Genomic DNA, 13,571 nt, shown 5'->3' with positions numbered 1-13,571 from the left:
GCCAGATTAATTTCCTGTGGTTCAAAGGCACAGACTGCTGTCACAAGGTGGAGTTCCCTATCTCTGTAGTGATATTCACGTTTAAGAGTTGGCAGGCAACAAAAAGTTTTAAGAAAGAAGTTACCCAATGAAAAGAAGCCCCTTTCTGAATTAGTAAAAGAAGATACGATCTGAGCTTCCACAGCTGAAACCAGGGCTTGGCTACGCTGGAAGTGCTGCAGAGAGGCCTAAGCTCCAAGTAGTAAAGCCCTGGCTTAAACGATCTCAAGGTGAGACTTACTGCAGGGCGTGATGGGGTACCACTCAACCCTGGGCCTCGAATTTAAACTGTGGACATTCTCTCAAATGAGATTACAGATTCAGCAAGAGATACACTGAAAGCACTGAAAGAACACACACATTTTATGGCTTTAAACTTTTAAACTGTCCCATTTCCAGATCCCACATAGACTACAAAGCACCATGAATTCATATTTTTTAATAAATCCTATAACTAGCTTGTGAATAAGGCAATTCATTATACATTTTGTGTGTGCACTAAAGGCATTAATTTGTTAAATGTAAACCCTTAAAATTTACCACAGTTTCTACAATCCTGCTCTGAATTTAACTTTTTATGTGCCATCAACCTAGGAGCCTTCCAAGTCCGAAGCCTATGACGAACAGCCGCTCTCCGGCCACGGCTCCAGCCTGAGGAATCCTGCCCGCCGGCCAGGTGAACAGTTGCAATTATTCTAGTTAGAGCTCATGGTAAAATGAGGTAACATTTTCCACCACTTTTATGATTTCTTTGCTTTTCACAATTTAACATCTCTGAAGTGAGGATGCGTCTTGTAATTAATGGCATCTTACAAATGCTTTCAATCAAGTAGCAGCTGTGACATAATTGTCACTGCCTGCTCACAAGCAAATAAAAGAACCATCAAAATTGGCCAAATAGGTGTTAGCAGCTGGGAAAAAAATCCTAGAGGCTATGCTGGAGCCCCTGAGAACCAGTGTGGAAGAGACAGTGAGTCAGATATATTCAGCAGCATTCCCCATCTGGGAGTCACCAGCAGGCCAGTCCTATATAACTGCCAAGACAGGCAAAAACTCAGCTCCGAGGCCTTTCGCCCATTTTGGTAAATACCAAACTACCAATGTGCTTGGTGGACCGAGGAGAATGGTGTGTGGAAAATACAGAAACCAACACTGACTTCAAAAGAGAGGAGTGTAGAAGGTAAGCCCCTGTAGGTGAAGAAGCTTCAATCAACTTATTATACTTACATTTTTCTTTTTACGTATGTATGAGAACTATATGATAAAAATGCATGTTTGAGTCTGCAAGCTCCTTCTATAAGAAAAATTATAAATTCTAGGTGATAAGAAACCATTGTATCAGTCTAATTGACAAATTTTTTTCATGGTAGAATATGAGACAGGAATTCTTAAAATTGATGGCCACCTTAGAGTCAACAAAATAAAGTAACAATTTACTGATGTCGCAGACCAAGTCGCACAGTGAGCCCTGAACTGCAAAGCCCACTGAGTCTCCCAGGCCCCTCACAATCTCACTTCCCCCGCCCTTCCCTCTTTGTGTTTATCTGTTTCTATTTTCACTCCTTTCCTGAAGGATGGAATGCTGGTTCCTGCCCATCTCTGGGACTCTGAGGTCTGCAAACATGCTGGTCCCACGTTGTCCCATTCATCCACGCCTGACACTCGTGGCTGCCTCAACTGTATCTCTCCTTCCCCCAACCTACTCTCTCATCACCTGACCTAAACACAGAAGTGAGATATACACTTCAATGTACATATACTGGATGTTTTTATTTCTCTGCTCTGAAGTTAACAGAATATTTACATTTTTTGCTCAAAGAAAATCAATATAGCAAATTAAATTGCTCATAATTATTGTACAAATGGATCAGCAGGAGGGTATAATAGAATGTGAAATCAAAACCAGGTCTGGGAAAAGAGAAGAAGTTTATCTATACCTGCTATATTTAAAATAGCGGGCACAAAACCATGTCATTTAATTGCACAAAACAGTAACCGGGCATTTTTAATTTCATTTTTAAGTAACTTTCCTAGGATCACACAGGCAATGAATGACAGATACTAAATTTGAAAGCAGGCAAGTGTGATTTAAAGCCCGTGCTTTTTTTCTGTGTATCAGAAACTGACACATAAAAAATGTATAAATGAAATAGAATACTTGACTACAATGTATAACACAAATATGCACATGTCACATGTTATTAAGTTACCTGGCTGGGTAATATATCCGTGGAGGAGGCCGGTGCAAACGCCTTCTCTAAAGTCTCAGGCAAAGAGTGATACGTGTCCTTCTCCTCCAGTTTCCAGTAAGTCAGTCCTAACGTGCACAAACATACCAGATAGATAAGGGTGAGGAAAAAGAACAAAAATGCTTTGTAGAATGACTTATTTCTACCTGAAGAAAATTAAATATGGGAAGTAACTAGTTTTTGGCTCTCTGGATACAGGAAATTGAATTTGGAAGGGAAAAAATTCATATAAATGCCTTGCCATGTAAAAGCCCTAACTTAATGACCCAAGGATTTTAAACTGAACTATCATATTATTAAAAGTCAAGATAAACTAGTGCTATTTAAAATGTATTTTAAGGTGGGGAAGGATATGGCTCAAGTGGTAGAGCGTGTGCTTACTTAGCATGCCTGAGACCCTGGGCTTAATCCCCAGCACCTCCATTAAAAAAAAGGAAAAAGAAAAAACTAACAATAAATGAATAAATAGACCTAATGACCTCCCCCAATAAATAAATAAAAATAAATAAACTTTTAAAAATTAAAAACATACTTTTTTTTAAATTTCTTTATGCACAGTACAGACTTACACAGAAGCAATGCAAAGAATTCAATAATTTGGGTATTTATCGAGCATTTACTGTGTCAGCTGCGGGGAGAGGTGTGGGCGGGAAGGGGGCACCACGAGCAGTAAGTAAATCATGCAATACATACAGTGTGTTAGGAGGTGGGAACCTGAAAATCTGGGGATAAGGGAATACGCAGTGTGTGTGGAAGGGAGGGCAGGCACTCTTTCTGAATAGGGGGCTCAGGGTTGGCCGTGTGAGCCATTTATGAGGGAGTTCCCCCCAAAAGCAGGGGAGAACATTTCACATAAAGCAAACAGCAAAAGCCCTGGAACGAGAACTTATCTGGCACATTTGAGCGAACAGCCTCTCTGCTGCTGAAGCAGAGAAAGGGGGAGAGTAGCCGCAGTGAGGTCCGAGAGCAGGGCTCATCTCCCCAGGCCTCTGTAGGACAGACTCCGGCTGCTCCTCCGCGGGAAGTGGACCCGCCGCAGGGTCCGCACAGAGGAGTCACATGAGCTGACTTGTCTTTAAGAAGAATCATCCTGGCTGCTGTGTGGAGACTAGATGGACGGTGCGAGGATGGCAGCAGGGAGGCTGGCTGGGAAGCCCGCAGGAAGCCAGGGGGCAGGGGCCGGGGCTCCGTGAGGGTGAGCGCAGGAAGGTGTGAGAGGTGGCTGGATTCTGCCAGTTTTCATAAGGCAAAGCTAGTTCATCTTTTTTTTTCACTTTAAATATAATTTTATTTGTCAATTATATCTCAATAAAGGTAAAAAGAATCTTATAGATATAATAGTCTATTCTAAGCTGATAACAACTTCACTTTGGTAACATACAAAAATAGACACTTTCACCCCCCTTACTAGTAGTTTATGTTTTCAATGTCACAAATTACATTTTAATATTGTTAATATTGTGTGCTTACCAATTAACAAGTTATTGACGCTATGGGTATTTTTAATACATTTGTTCTCTAACTTTTACACTAGAATTAAGTTATTAACACACCACTGTATCACAAATTTAGAGTCTTCTTATTTGACTATATATTTACCTTGATTAATGTGTTTCATATTCTCGCATGTGTTCCTGTTACTAATTACTGTCTTCTCCTTTCAACTTGAAGAACGCCTTTCACTATTTTTTTTTGTAAGGCAGATTTAGTGATGATAAAGTCTGTAAAGCTAGTTCATCTTAAATTGGATGTGGGATTGTGGAAAAAAAGTCAGTATGTAAAGCCATTAAAACTAAAAGAAGCTCACCATGGAGAGTAATGAATGGCTCACAGAGGGTTTGAATTTCTTAATTCATTTTGGAGCGCGTGAAAAGTGCCGAGATGATTTTTGCAGCCATTTGAAATAACTGCAAAAGTACTTCTGTCTCTACAGAACTTGTAAAAATTAAGGCAAGTAAAGAAGTTACAGCTACTGGAGGCCCAAGACAACACACCATACATTTACAGAAACCACTCCACTATACTGTACATGATATCCTATGAGAAATGCACACAAGTTATTAAAAAAAACCCTTTAAAAATATAAGTATCATACCTGTTCCTGAATCAGACATCCAAGATTTTGGACTCTCATCTGGTTTTTTGAGGTAAAAAGCTTGAGCATGTGTAGCAGCAATGAAATCAGACTACAATTTAAGAAAGAAAACTATTAGCTGACAGCCAAAAATCATTAGGCACAAACTGCTGACCCGAGGAATGAGAGCCAGGTGTGAAACCCAGGCGCAGAGAAGCTTTCCGAGGGTTCACGAAGAAAGCAAGAGTGGCCTTCCCCGTGGTCACAAGAATGCAGTGACAGCAATTAACAGTGAAGAATTTTCTATTCCCGTGTAAATTCACTAAAGTTTATTCTGACTCTCTGTGAAGCTGGAAGGAGAAACTAAAAGCAGGTGTTACAAGTGCAGATTGAAAATGTATTTAATAACTGGTTACCAGAAAAGGCTCAAGATGCTTGCTTATCCTTAATTCTAAAAAAATTCTGAGCTAATCTCTCCTCACACTATCTCTGGTATTGCCATAAGAAACCTGTTTCCAAACAGAGATATGTGAAAAATTATTTTCATCGGAATTTTTCTTATCAGCACCACCATCATCAAACTTTTAATTCCTGTTAAAAAGGATTTAAGTTGCATTTGCTTACAGCCATCCGTGGACACACTGCAAAAGCACAGTAAGAGGATGGCATTCTACCTACCAAGGAAGGGTTACCCCTCCGCCTTCTAAGGCACCACTTTACTTCTTTTTCTTCAAATGTCTCCCCTAAAACTCCTACCTGTTCAAATTTCTGTTGAGTCTCAGTACTTAACAGCCCAGGAAAAGCTGACTGCAGAAGAGTAAATGAAAAATCCCAAGCGCACTATTCTGACCCTCTCCCGGTTCTGAGGTGCCACTCAGTGCACTGAGGCGACACACACGACATCGCTGGAGGGAGGCGCACTCACACGGCAGCCTGCTGCTCTCTTCTCAGCAAACAGGGCATCGGCTAAAGAAAACAGCCACAGCTTTCAATGAGAAGTCAAAGTATGGTGCAAGCAAGTCTTCCCCAAGAAGCTGGCCTCAGCCTAGCACAAGGACCTTCACTAGTGTCGGTAGCCGTCCAGCAGCATCTGAAAACCACCATGAAGTCCACACCCCAGGAAAGGGTAACATCCAGGCTGCGCCAAAGGAGCAAGGAAACAAAGACCGACTTGAGCTCTGGAAAATCCTTGTGCTAAACAATAACCAATTTCAAGACATGCTTCAAAATAGCTAGTGCCCAAAATAAACTACATCGTATAAAAAGAAAACTGGATCCCAAGAGAATTCTGATCGTAAAGATTCCCTGATTTAAACTGAACCCGGAAAAAAATGATGGGAGAAGAGAAAGGATGAAATAAAGAGGAAAGATTCACTTTTGTGAATCCAGAGAACCTGATTTAGAGTTATGCAGGTAAGAAGTGCATTTCAGGTGTGGTGTCTTAGATTCACCAACCGCAATTATCACCATTTAAATTACATCTAAAACTTAGAAATACCAAAGAAACTTGATTTTCCCTAATGATTTAATACCAAAAATATCTAATTCACCTTAAAAAATAAGAAAAATAAAACTTGTCTTGTCCAGGAGGTGATTTAAAAAAGGGAAAATTCAAGGGGAATCACAGCCTCACCCTCTGCTCTTCTGACACCCCCAGAGGGAGAACAGGCTCCTGGGTAAACTCATCCCCCAAAGGCATTTCTCAGGCAGTGCTTCTGATCATCTGGCTGCTGGTCTGATCCTCCGCTGAATCGAGGAAGAAATGAGGCTAGACCAGTGGTTCCAGCATATAAGAATCACCTGAGGAGCTTTTAAACCACCTGATCACAGACCACAATCCCACCAATGAGGGCGGACCACCTGGGGCATAAGCAGATTTTCAAAGCTCCTTAGGTGACTCTATTAGCCAGCAAATTCTGGGATCCACAGGGCTACATGAGACAAATATTGATCTACAGTCACAAATGACAGTGAATCAACCGAGTCACACACCACAAACCCAAAGCTTATCAGAAATAACAAAGTCTCCACAAACTGAGTTTCAGTTAAGGTAAAAACAGAAAAAAAAAAAAAATTGTAACAAATTAACAATACAAAAGAAAAAGCAAAAAACTTATGTTAATGGCTATGTGGTAAACTCAGCACAATTACCCGAATTGCCCGCAGCTTGCGTGCCTGAGTAAAGTGACTTGCACCTACTTTCTCAATCGGTGATTTCTTGGTTTGCTCATTTCCTTGGGTAGATTTTGAACATCCCTCTTCTGTGTGTGCTCTCTTTGGTTGGCTCTGCTTCAGCTTTTGAGCCCATGATGTTATGGATTTACTATTTAAAAAGAAAAAACAAAATAACCCCCTTTAGATGCTGTCCTTCACAAATTAAAACTAAACACTAAGTCAGCGGAGATGCTTGGAGTTGTTTTTCTAATAGCAGATGGATTTTTATTGATTCACAAAAGTTTCTTTCGACAATATAATTATTACTATGGGCAAAATGAACAAAAAGACTGACTAGCAGTCTTTACAATACATACAGTCTTTGCAGCCATGCAATAGGATAAAAGCCACCACAGCGGCCCCTTCAAGTACTAACTATAGCTCTACAGTGAAAGCTTATTTATTTACACAGACTAACAATTACACTTATGGGTACCCAAGATTTGTACTGCTACAGATCAATACCTTAAATTAGATGACATATTTCAGGGACATAAAACTGAACATTAAAAATTTTTAAAGATTATTTGCTTTATAAACATTCAACCAAAGTTTCTTTTACTAAAAAGTTCCCTGGGTCACTCGAAATGTCAATAAACTTAGAAAATCTCTCTTTATATATACAAAACAAAAATGAATATGATTGTATATAATTTTTGGTTTCAAATTATATTAACATGTCTGGCAAAATTCCACTTTTTGATACAATCCTATATGCTAATTTTCAGCAACTCTATAGTGACTACAAAATATAAAAGGTATTTTTCTGGCAAGACCTCCCACTTCAAGAGTGTTAGTAGTCTTATAACATTGTAAATGGGAAGACAGATATTAGCATGCTGCAGTATGCTTTAATTTCAGTTTTTCACAGGAAGTAAAAGAATTTGATAAAATTGATAGACATTCAAACACATCTCATTCCATCACAGTCCAACTAAAAGCAGCTTTATTTACTAAACAAAAATGTTTAGTTTATTATAAATAGAATAAACAAGTAAAACTCCCTTCAAGTGATGGAGAAATTCTACTTACGTATTTGTTTTTCCACTGTATACTTCCGAAATCTTACTTTCACCAAGAAAATTGTGTTCAAATTCACCAGGAAAAACGGGAGTATCTTCCTTTAAAGATGCACAGAACTCTTCATTCGTATGTGTATAAAAACTCCGGGGTTTTACACTATCTGCAAGTGACTCCGTCCGCACCACAGGTGCTCCGAACCCTTCTTCAGAAGCTTCCGCGTGCTGCATGAGCTCCTGAGGGCCCTTAGATCTGTAGGTGTTTAGTTCTGAGACACAAAGGGTACCATACCCGCTGCTCACTGAGCTGCTCTCCACGTTGCAGTCTGGTTGTGACATGGGTGTTTCTTGCTGCATTTCGGGTTCTTCAGACTTACGATAACTGATAACAGATTCATTTCTTTCACTGTGTTCAGAAAAAAAACCCATTTGACTTTCTGAAGATATTTGTCTGCTTAAAGCACTTGTATCATAGGAAGCCCAGGAAGCATTACTGGTCTGTAACTTGACTAAATATTTTATCTCCTCCTGTATACGCTGAAAATAAAAAGTGACAGACTTGGGTAAGAAAGTAAATTAACATCATGTTTTTATAACCATATTGAAAATACTGTTTTAAAAATAAGAGATATTATTCTAAAGATGATATATGTGCATTATCTTTAGTTTATAAACAAAATTGATACAAAGAATTGGTTCTTCTGCAAATTTTATAATATAAGAATCAATATGAAGAACAACTTACTTGAATTTGGTTGTGAAACTGTTCCTGCTGAGCAACTATTTGCTCTTGGCATTGTTTTTCCACCAAACTGAATAGCTGTAACCACCTGGTCTGTTAAATTATAAAATATTTTCATTAAAAATAATTTTAACCTAATATTTCACAGAAATATTCCTCCAGTGGGAAACGGCCTTCTTAAAATGTATTTTTAATGTAAAAAGTATAAGGTAAGTAAGTAATAAAATTATATTCAATGTAAAAATATGAGGACATAGACTTGGACATCCCTTTCTTTTTTAATTTTTTTTTTATTGAAGTACAGTTGATTTACAATGTTACGTTAGTTTCTGGGGTGCAGCACAGTGATTTACTTATACTTCTTTATTCTTTTTCATTATAGGTTATTACAAGCCACTGAATATAGTCCCCTGCGGTATCCAGTAAGACCTGTTATTTATCTATTTTATATACTGTAGTCAGTATTTGCAAATCTCAAACTCCTAATTTATCCCCTCTCTTCCCCCTTTAGTAACCATAAGTTTGTTTTCTATGTCTGTGAATCTGTTTTTGTTTTATAAATTAAGTTCATTTGTGTCATTTTTTAGATTCCACATATAAGTGATATGATATGTTTGTCTTTGTCTGACTTCACTCAGTTTGATAATCTCTAGGTCCATTCATGTTGCTGCAAATGACATTATTTCATTCTTCTTTATGGCTGAGGAGTATTCCATTGTATAAATATACCATAGCTTCTTTATCCAGTCATCTGTTGATGGACATCCAGGTTGCTTCCGTGTCTTGGCTACTGTAAACATTGCTGCTATGAACACTGGGCTGTATGTATCTTTTCAAATTAGAGTTTTCTCCAGATATATGCCCAGAAGTTGGACTTCTGGATCATATGGTAACTCTAGTTTTAGTTTTTTAAGGTTGTTTTCCCCTTTCCCATATGACCTGTGATCTGGGCAAATTTGAAGGTCTGGGTAAATCTTATTTTTCATATAGCATCTTAATTTTATGTCATCTGCCATCACTTCTGATGAATCAAGAACTGCTGGTAGGTGTACTTTACATTTGTCTTAAGTTCCTCTTACTTTCCTCATAACAGCCAATGGTTTTCTTAAACACTAACCTGGACCCAGAAAAAGAATTGCACATCTTAAAACAAATAGTTTGGTATTATGAGAATCTGACCCCTAATTTGGTTGTTCTTCAAGTAAAAATACTCTTTTTCAAAGTCACATGTTAAAGTGTTTTAAAACACTTCGGCTGAAAAAGGAATAAAAGTGACTCTGGAAATGTACGGAAGCAGCCTACAATTCCTTTCTTTCACAGCCACTTTTACATCCTGATCCGTCCTGACCCCCCAAGAGTAGTCAGTGCTCTTGTAACTAGACTAAGCCAAAACATTGGAAGGAGAGGGGGCATGGAGTTCTCCAGAGGCTGAATTCAATCTAAACGCCTGTCTACTTTCAGTAATAGGCCATATGCAATAACATACCATGTCAATAAGTAGCTACTGTGACAACCAGCTTCCCTGTTTAAAAGCTCTCTCAGTGTTTTCCCACTCCGGCCATTCCTTACAGGGCCCTGCATGTGGTTCTGGCTCACAGCACACCTGCCAACTTCATCTCAAGTCTCTCTGTCCCGTTCTCGACACACTAGACACTCTGCTCCCCTTCTGTTTCCTGAAATGCTAAAGTTGTCTTCCACCTCAAAAATTTTGGATTTTATGCACCCTCTACCTGGAAAGCTCTCTCCCCAGCTCTCAACATGGCAGGCTTCTTCTCATCCTGCTATTTCAGCTTAATTATCATCTTCTCGAAGAGTTTCCCAAACCATCCTCACAGTTACTGTCTTTCTTGGTATCCTGCTTATTTCCTTCACAGCATTTACCACAATCAGAAAGTATCTCATTTGTTCACTTTGTCAACTTGTCAGTCTCCCATCCCTGCCCCTACTTCATCTCCAGCACCCAGGACACAATGACAAATTAAGAATGGGCTCCCTAATATACAGTCTAAACGAATGTATAAAAATGGATATTGCAAGCTGAACTTCACACAATCCAGAGACCCTTCAGGTTAGTGGTGAAAGCCACTTATATACCATAATATAACAGAACTACGTTGGAACCTGTATTACAGTATTGAGGTAAAGGGGAGAAAACTTCAAGATTAGAAAGGAAGCCTTAAAGTGAAATACGAGGGTACTGATAGGAAGTATGACTTCTAGAACAACTGACTTCAGGACAAGGTGGACTAGATCAAATGTAGTTCCTTACCCTCTCAGCTTACTTACAATATTAAGTATCTTAATAATAATCAAAACAAAAAAGAAATAATCAGGCAACAGTTTTTTTCAATTATACTAAAGCAATCCTTTAGGGTTATTTTTAACCTGATAAAGTTATTATTCACGTAAAACTAAACCATAAGGATAACAGAATAACAATTTAGTTTAAAAATGGATCACAGTATGTGAGACACTTGATATTAATCACATCCTTATAATCATTTTACTATTTAGGATACAAATGAATAGAGTTCATTCAGGCTATAAATTAATGGAGATTTTGTTTTTCCCAGTCAGATATTATAGTTAACATTTTAATTTTAAATAAACTAATTTAAGAACACTATGGCTACAGTGAACATTATTCATTTAATTATTAAGAAGTGTTAATATTCATTTCAAACTAAATAATTTATACTTCCTGTATTTTACATATTGTTGGAGGATATGGGCATCTAGTTCAAGTTTTCCCCTGGACGCAGGTTTCTGACGCTGTTAGTCCGAATGGGATTTCTGTAGTCTGGCCTGGTAAATATCCCACGGGCTTTTTCCTAAGTCTGACTCCCACCTCTCCACTAACAACCTATGTGGTCCCCAACAAGAAAATTTCATTTCTTTGTGCCTCAGTTTCCTAATTTAAAAAATGGGAACTATAACACCTTATACGTGACTGGGAGGATTAAATTTTAAATTTAAATATGATGCATGTAAAGCAGTGATTTCAACAGGGTACCCTATTTTGAAAATCTATGAGTTCATAGTTGTCATAAAAACAGTGGGAGCACCACCAGCATTTAGTGGGCAGGGTCCAGGGATGCAAATTACAGGACAGCCCCCTACAATAAAGAACTGTCCTGTGTCTGTTTTATATTATAAACATTACATATACTTAGCAGTTTTCAAATCACCAAATTGTCCAAGAATGCGACTATCAAGATGTTAAGCTTGTTTCAGAATTTGCTCAGACATGAGTCATCATTTCAGAAAATCATCACCAACTGCAGTGCCGGGTCATCAATACACAGAAGCTGTATCAGGCTGGGTTGACAGCTGCTGCGTTCACGGTGAGTCTACATATAGGTCAACACCAGACTGCTTCATTACATTTTCCAGTGTAGATGTGCCTGTGCATTTATACATTGAAATACATGTTCTCTTATTATAAATAACTATTATTCCTCCTTTACATCACAGTTAGGACATTACATCAATTTTTTAAAAAGTCGATGGATCTGTGAATTTCATTTCAAGACAATATAAGTTGAAGTTATTTAGAAAACTTTTATAAAGAGGGCTTTGGGTCTAATAAGGTTGAGTGCCACTGACAGAAAGTGTCTAGTATACTACCTGGCAAATAGACACTCAAAAAATGGTAGGTATTATAATAATAATTATTATACAACCATTACTATTATATATACAGTAGTGCCAAAATGCTAAAGTAACTAATTAAAACAAATTAGTTAATGATGCACTTTAAGATTTTCTTAGTCACAGAAGTATTAGCAAGTACTTAAGAATGTATCAAAGTACTTCTATAAGTAAATGTGTTAAAAGATTCTTTCTTGACTGAACTAAAATATATAACCTTCCCAAGTTTAAGCAGTGATAAACAAGAATTCCAGGAGAGAGGTTTTATAAAGGAATTCTAAAGAATCAGATTATCTCCAGATCTCTTCCAGAGCTCTGTGGAAGGTTGAGTGTTTTGTTTTAATAATGTAGATTAGATTAGTTTCTTACAAGTGGTAGAAATCAGATGTTACTATTCCAAAAGAAATATATAAACGTGAAATTCAGGGAAGAGTCAAGAATAAGACTTGCACAATCCTCACCCTCCCTTTCTTTTTAAATCATTACCTTAAAGCATTAGAAGCTTTTATTTTGGTAGGCTACAAAAACACAAAATACAAATTCAAGAAATTTTACCAAAATGGCCATAAGTGTATTTCATATTCTGTCAAAGTAAGAAATAGCTTAACAAATTCTTCACTGAATAATCAATTATATGCCTACATTACAAAATTTAAGTAGTCAATTAATACTAAACGTAATAAAAATAATCCGTTAGATCACAGGAGAAGGAAGGACAGAAAGAAAGAAACGGTTTCAAATGTTAAAAGGTGTAAGTAGCTGGTTAGTATTCTGGCTTATAATAACTTGTGCCTTAAATTCACAAACATATTCTGGTTCTGATTTAAGATACTGATTTCAAATATTAAAAGTAACAATTTCTAGTTAAACATGAATTTGCCAGAAGTCAAACCACACTGAGGCAATGTCTCATTTTTTTTTAAAGCTTGTCAATTTAGGTATTATAAGCTAATGAGTATATTAGAGGAAACAGTTCATGAAACATTCTATTATTAGTTACATAACTTTACAATGGTATTTTATAGGTCTTTTGCATTAGAACATACAGATTGTCATATGGAAAAAAAAGTATAAAAACTTAAAAATTCCAGGGCGAGGGTATAGCTCAGTGATAGAGCATATGCCTAACATGCATGAAGTTCTGGGTTCAATCTCCAATACCTCCATTAAAAAATAAGTAAATAAAACTAATTACGCCCCCCCTAAAAAACTCAAAACTTAAAACTCAATTTTAAGTTTGCCATAATACTCAGTCACTTTTTTTAATTCTAATGATTATGGATAACTAATATAAGTAATTACACTTGGGGATGGCTGCTACCAAATTCTTAAACAGATAATCTTTCATTCCATTTATTCTACATTCTGAAAAATTACACAAATTATATTTAAAAACATGATTAACACAAAACAAAATCTGCTGCTCTCTAAATAAAGAACTTAATAATGTTTTATACATTTCTACAAAGCATTACCAAATCTTGCCTTGTTAAAATCTATTTTGGGCATAATTCCATGAAATAAGATTTATATGTAAGTATTCTCTTAACTGTTAAATTTTTATATCACAGTTTAACCTACGG

General features: G+C 37.2%; 1 protein-coding gene across 13 annotated transcripts in view; it reads right to left on the bottom strand.

The window, feature by feature from the left end:
- MPHOSPH9 (M-phase phosphoprotein 9) overlaps nt 1–13,571 on the bottom strand; it is a 50,743-nt gene that overhangs the window by 31,580 nt on the left and 5,592 nt on the right. For 9 of the 13 annotated variants that reach the window (XR_004316728.1, XR_004316729.1, XM_032471967.1 and 6 more), the window contains 5 exons: nt 8,341–8,430; nt 7,609–8,132; nt 6,514–6,685; nt 4,384–4,474; nt 2,250–2,356 (listed from right to left, as the gene is read on the bottom strand). Coding sequence is in view for 11 of the 13 variants with exons in the window: in XM_032471967.1 (XP_032327858.1) it covers nt 2,250–2,356; nt 4,384–4,474; nt 6,514–6,685; nt 7,609–8,132; nt 8,341–8,430 (984 nt within the window). In the remaining 2 variants the exon portion in view is untranslated. Of the gene's footprint in view, nt 1–2,249; nt 2,357–4,383; nt 4,475–5,287; nt 6,451–6,513; nt 6,686–7,608; nt 8,133–8,340; nt 8,431–13,571 lie in introns of those variants that run through there. The other 4 variants (XM_014553749.2, XM_032471969.1, XM_014553750.2 and 1 more) reach the window with 2 other exon arrangements.

This window comes from Camelus ferus, chromosome 32 (assembly GCF_009834535.1).
Source record: "Camelus ferus isolate YT-003-E chromosome 32, BCGSAC_Cfer_1.0, whole genome shotgun sequence".
Taxonomy (NCBI): domain Eukaryota; kingdom Metazoa; phylum Chordata; class Mammalia; order Artiodactyla; family Camelidae; genus Camelus; species Camelus ferus.
The sequence above is the reverse complement of the archived record's forward strand: the minus strand, read 5'-3'. Positions and strand labels throughout refer to the sequence as shown.